The sequence below is a fragment of the Piliocolobus tephrosceles genome, chromosome 21 (assembly GCF_002776525.5).
Source record: "Piliocolobus tephrosceles isolate RC106 chromosome 21, ASM277652v3, whole genome shotgun sequence".
Taxonomy (NCBI): Eukaryota; Metazoa; Chordata; class Mammalia; order Primates; family Cercopithecidae; genus Piliocolobus; species Piliocolobus tephrosceles.
The window spans coordinates 17,790,225-17,796,088 of NC_045454.1; the positions used below are offsets into that span (position 1 = coordinate 17,790,225).

Genomic DNA, 5,864 nt, shown 5'->3' on the forward strand with positions numbered 1-5,864 from the left:
GTGTGGAAGAGAGACCCCAGGGCTATGGTACCTGAGATGCTTGTGGGGTCTGGGGTGTGGATGCTGGACCATTGTAACCCTCTGGGAGCATGTGATGGTGTCTGATGACAGTGAACTCTGCTAAAAATGATGTGACTTTAGATGGGAAGTGTATGGCCCTCCAGGATATGGGTGGGTGTGTAAGTGATTGTAATCAGGTAACTATACTTTGTCTTCATGACTGTGATGTGAGTGTGTGTGTGAGCACAGCCAGACCAGTGCATGAGCATCTTTATATGCACAGTGAGCAGGTGTGTGTGACTCAGTGAGTGGTGTGGCTCTGCGTGACTGTGTGTGTGCTGGGATGTGACTGGGTGTTGAACTGGGAACATGCATGTGGCCTTCTGTGCATGTGAACTTTCCTCCCCACGTAGCAGTACCTCTGACTAAGCAGGTGTGCAACTTCCCTTGTGAGTCAGTGTGGATCCCAGTGGCAGAACTGGTGGGATCTTAGGGACCTTGAGTTACTGAGGATTTATCTCTGAGTGTTTATGAGAGCAGAATGCATGAATCCTCAGCTGCCTTTTCCCAAGCAGAGTGGGGTGAGAAACACAGACTGTGGGGCTAATGGTTCCTTAGGTGGAATCTGCACACGGTGACCCCCTGCTCCTGCCTCCAGCCTCGGGTCTCTCCCTGTCTCCCTCCCTAGCCTGTCCTTCCCATTGAGCGCCAGGATGGTGAGCAGATTCTGATTCACTAGACAAGGACATTGAGGGACTTGATTTAAGAGACCGAATCATCCAAAACCAGGAAGGTACAAGTTTAGCCTCTGTTCAGGCAGAACTTACAGTCGACAGTCACCAAGATGTTTGCTGAGGCCTGTAATCCCAGCACTTTGGGTGGCCAAATTGAAAGGACCATGTCAGGCCAGGACTAGTAGACCAGCCGGGGAGACATAGCAAGGTTTCCTCTTTCCAAAAATTTAAAAATGTATTGAAACTGGTGTTGCATGCCTGTAGTTCCAGCCGCTTGGGGGCAGATGCAAGAGAATCACTGAAGCCCAGGCCTTCAAGCCTGCTGTAATTTTTTTTTTTTTGAAATGGAGTCTCACTCTGTTTCCCAGTCTGGAGTGCAGCGGTGCAATCTCGGCTCACTACAACCTCCAACTCCCAGGCTCAAGTGATTCTCCTACCTGGGGTTCCCAAGTAGCTGGGATGACAGGCGTGTGCCACCACTCCTGGCTAATTTTTGGATTTTCAGTAAAGACGGGGTTTCCCATGTGGGCCAGGCTGCTCTTGAACTCCTGACCTTGAGTGATGCACCCACCTCAGCCTCCCAAAGTGCTGAGATCACAGGCATGAGCCACCGCGCCTAGCCTGCAGTGAGTTTTGATGGTGCCACTGCATTCCAGCCTGGGTGACAGTGTGAGACCCTGTTTCAAAAAGGAAAAATACCATCCACGTATAGATTCTATCCAATAACTTCCCTGACTCACAATCTTCATTTGTGCGAGTAATGCGGTTGTGCTCGCAGCAATGTGTGCCCTTTCTGGGAAGGACGTCCATTGCCCACGATGATTGTGATGCATGTGCCTCCCACACACGGGGGTTCCTGTTCTCTCCTGTTCATTTCCCTCTCTTTCAACAAGTGTTTCTTACTGGCATGAATCTGTCTACTGTTACATCCTCACATCTTGTTTTCACAGTTTCAGAGTTGAAGATGATCACAGGTCTGTGTTCCACAAGGATCCTCCTTGTTCGTTAGAGGACCCCCAACAGGTCTTATACATGCCAGGGATTAGGCTAAAGGGTTTACATATCCTAACTACTGTATTACAAAAACGTGATACACAGAAGGTATTTTGGATTATCATCTATGTATTGGGGAAACTGAGGTAGGGAGCGTTTAAGCAATAGATCTAAGGTTCCACTGCTGGTTGGGCAAAGTGGCTCACCCTTGTAATCCAGCAGTTTGGCAGGCTGGGACCAGAGGATCCCTTGAGCCTACACGCTCCAGACTAGCCTGGGAAACATTGTGAAACCCCAATTCTCCAAATACATATAAAATTAGCTGGGTGTGGACCGGTAGTCTCAGCTACTCAAGGAGCTGAGGTGAGAGGATGGCTTGAGTCTGGGAGGCTGAGGTTGCAGTGGGCTGTGATTGTGCTAGTGCACTACAGCCTGGGTGATACGATGAGACTTTGTCTAAAAAAAAAAAGGGTTCAAAACATGTTCACATCTCACTGCCAGTATTCAGCACAATGAAGGATCTCATTGAGGCAGCTCAGTTTCTGAAGCTCTGCTCCTAATTATGGGCCCCCTCGTCCTCAAAAATACGGGGTCCTGACTGAGGTAGGGTGGGAGCAGGGAGGCCTGAGTCTACCATTTGATCTCTAACTGGCTGCACCATGGGAATCTGTTACACGAGGGGAGGCCGCACCTGGCGGTGCCCCTCTCACCCACTCTGAATCCCCTGGCAGGTGCCACACACAGAGGCTCTGTCCTTGTCTACTGGTTCTACTGTGACAATGAAAGGGAGACCGCTTGTCTGTTTCTTGTGAGTACTCCCTGGTGCAGGGATGGGAGGTGGACTAGAGGAAAAATGTACAGCGGCTGCACGGGGGCTGGTCATGGGTCTAGGAGAAAAGGACACTCAAGGTTTGGGGCTGTGGTACTATATCTACTAAAGGGCATAGAATTGTCAGAAAATGGACTCTTCATATGACCAAGTCAGTGACTACGGCTCAGTTTCCATCTGTGGATGAGGGGTGGAGCATCTCTTTCCACCTATGGAGAACACAAGGAGCTGAAGCAGCTCCACAGCGACAAGGCCTAGAATGCCAACAAGTCTTTGGTCCGCTATGGAAGGGGCAAAGAGACTTGTGTGTGTGTCTTGTGTGTGTCCCACGAGAAAGGGACCTGCCCAACACTGTGTGCTCTGCCCCCAGCAATGAACCACATCTGCAGGTGGATTTCCACACCGAGATGAAGGAGGACTCAGACATTGCCTTCCATTTCCAAGTGTACTTTGGCAGTCGTGTGGTCATGAACAGCCGTGAGTATGGGACCTGGAAGCAGGAGGTGGAATCCAAGAATATGCCCTTTCAGGATGGCCAAGAATTTGAACTGAGCATCTTGGTGCTGGAAGATAAGTACCAGGTGAGCACCCCTGGAGCTCCCCGCGTCTGGCTTCCATGGGCTCTCAGAGCAAGAGGCAGCTCTTCATGCCGTAGCTCCAGATAACTCCCTCTGTCCTATAACTCCCCCTGCCCCAGGCTTTTCATCACCCATAACTCCCCCTGTCCCGGGCTTTTTCATCACCCATAATTCCCCCTGTCCCAGGCTTTTTAATCACCCATAACTTCCCCTGTCCCAGGCTTTTCATCACCCGTAACTACCCCTGTCCCAGGCTTTTCATCACCCATAATTCCCCCTGTCCCAGGCTTTTCATCACCCATAATTCCCCCTGTCCCAGGCTTTTTAATCACCCATAATTCCCCTTGTCCCAGGCTTTTCATCACACACACAGGGGTTCCCTTTACTTTTCTCATTTCTCTCTCTCATTCAACAAGTGTTGTTGCTTGCACTGCCATCACCTCTGCTTGCACTGCCATCACCTCTGCTTGCACTGCCATCCTCAGCTTTTTTCCCATTCCTGACCAGGGTCAATGTTGGTTCACTTGCCATTTTTCCAAAAATGAAGAATATCCTCTATGTTTCTCATAGCTCTCATTTCTATTGATGATGTTATTTAAATTTTCATGGAGCTAAATGGATAAGATATACATATGAATAAAATTGTTTTAGTCAGTCCAATATGAAGGCTTCTTCTCACTCCTCAATCCCAATCCTCAGGACAGTATTAGTAGCTTCTCTACTCTTCTTCCATAGACAGTCTATCCTTAGAAAAGCATATACATACGCCCATATATATGCTTTCATTTCTTTTTAAACAAATGCTGGTATAAGTGTCTCTACGCATTATACTTTAGGAATGATAGGTGAATTGTACCCAAAGAATACATATTGGGAAAATAATCTATCCGTAGTGCTGCCTCATTTTATAAGGATTACATAGTATCCCCCAGAAGGATTTTCCCAGCTTGCTGTTCTTGACCCTTTACAAGAGTTGGTTTCCAATGTTTTGCTCTCACAAATGTTACTGTATTAAGCTTTCTAATCAACCCTTTTGTCATTGCCAACTTTTCCCTATTTATATTGGAACATGATTATAAAGAATGTGATCAAACTTTCTGACCTTTCAAATGGGTAGGCCAAAAGATTCCCTTTTATTCACATTAAAGTCAGAGGTGTTATTCTATGTTTATAAGCTGTTAAAGATAATATCCTATGTTTTGTCACATTAATCCAGTCCCACCTCTCTGAGAACACTTGAGTTTCCTTCCTTGCCGCCACCAGTTCAGATCTAAGCAATGCCAGAGAGAAACTGGGTCATCAGCAGAAAGCAACAGTCATAGTTTGTGTAACTGAAATGTATGCATTCAGCAAACATTGTTGAGCACTGACCCTGTGGCTGGCCCTGTGTAAGATGCAGGGATTCAAGTTTATGAAATAAGTCCCCGGCCTTGGAGATCTTCCAGCATAGCGGGGAGGCTGAGCAACTATGGCCCATGTGACACGGAGTGATGGAGCCTCACTGGAGAAATGAGAGGAAACATTGAAAATACAGTGAGCAGCTGTCTCAAATCGTTACAAAAGGTAGTCTGTAAAAAAGAAGTGTGTCTACTAGGTCCAATTATATAATGAGTCATTTTCTGGTTGGATGTTTCACGTACTACGACACCATAGAGAGCAGGCTGAAAGCTTGTTTGGTGGAATATTGTCTTTCTGATGGGTTTTTCCCTTCTGTAGGTAATGGTCAATGGCCAATGTTATTACAACTTTAACCATCGAATCCCGATCAAGTCTGTGAAGATGGTGCAAGTGTGGAGAGATATCTCCCTGACCCAATTTGGTATCAGCAGTTGAAAAAGGTAACCAGACTTCATGTTGTCAACGCATCCCTGATCTACATGAGCATGGGATTCCCAAAGCCAGCTAACGGCATGATCTTTTCTCACTTCAATCCTTACTCTTGCTCATTAAAACTTAATCCAACTTCACAGAATTTGGTTCTTGCCTTCATGGGGAGAAAGATAAAGTGGTCATCATCAAGAGGGCTTGGGGGATTTTATGGGTGGTGGGAATGAGTCAAAGAGGATAAATCTTCCTAAGACACAAAAAGTAAGTGACAAGGCCAGTGAAATGTCTGAGAAGACATTAGCAACCACATCCTTTATAGCATCGACTATATGTCAGACTCTCTGAACCAACCCTACATAATTTCAGATGAGTCACTGAGGTGTAGCAATAGGATTGGAGGCTTGAATAACTGAGCCATGACAGGGAGGGTAGGGCTGTGTCTGAGCTGAGCAGAACTGAGTAGGAACCCCACACTTTACACTGGAAACAGGGGAGCAGGAACCCTTGGGGGCTCCCATTACTCTGCCTAAACCCCATATCTCATATGTCCCTCCACTTAACTTGGAAAAATGCCAAGAAGAAAATCACAGGAGAAAGAAACTCATGGGCTTGTCCCCTCAGTTCAGGAACAATGGGTATGCAACACCATTTTTCGAAAGGTAGAGCACAGATGCAGAAATCGAATTTGTTCATTTCAAGAGTGCTCATGGGTGATCATGCCCTTCTCCCATCCTCTTTGCAGACTGAGAAAGGAAAAAGTCACTTGACACAAAAGGAGCTGTAGGCTCAAACAGTGAAAAGGGGAGATACTTCTTTACAGAGTGTAAATCTTGGTCATAGGTGGATAGAAGGCAAACCCTTTCATCGGGGCACACAATGACGGCTCTCACTGATGGTCTCTCC

The 5,864-nt window shown here is 46.9% G+C and overlaps 1 protein-coding gene across 1 annotated transcript in view; it reads left to right on the forward strand.

Moving 5' to 3' along the window:
- Nucleotides 1-5,106, forward strand: part of CLC (Charcot-Leyden crystal galectin) — a 20,264-nt gene extending 15,158 nt beyond the window's left edge. The window contains exons 2-4 of the mRNA XM_023229488.2: nucleotides 2,459-2,535; nucleotides 2,927-3,137; nucleotides 4,851-5,106. Coding sequence (XP_023085256.1) covers nucleotides 2,459-2,535; nucleotides 2,927-3,137; nucleotides 4,851-4,967 — 405 coding nt within the window. The 3' untranslated portion in view covers nucleotides 4,968-5,106. The remainder of the gene's footprint in view (nucleotides 1-2,458; nucleotides 2,536-2,926; nucleotides 3,138-4,850) is intronic.
- The last annotated feature ends 758 nt before the right edge of the window (nucleotides 5,107-5,864 follow it).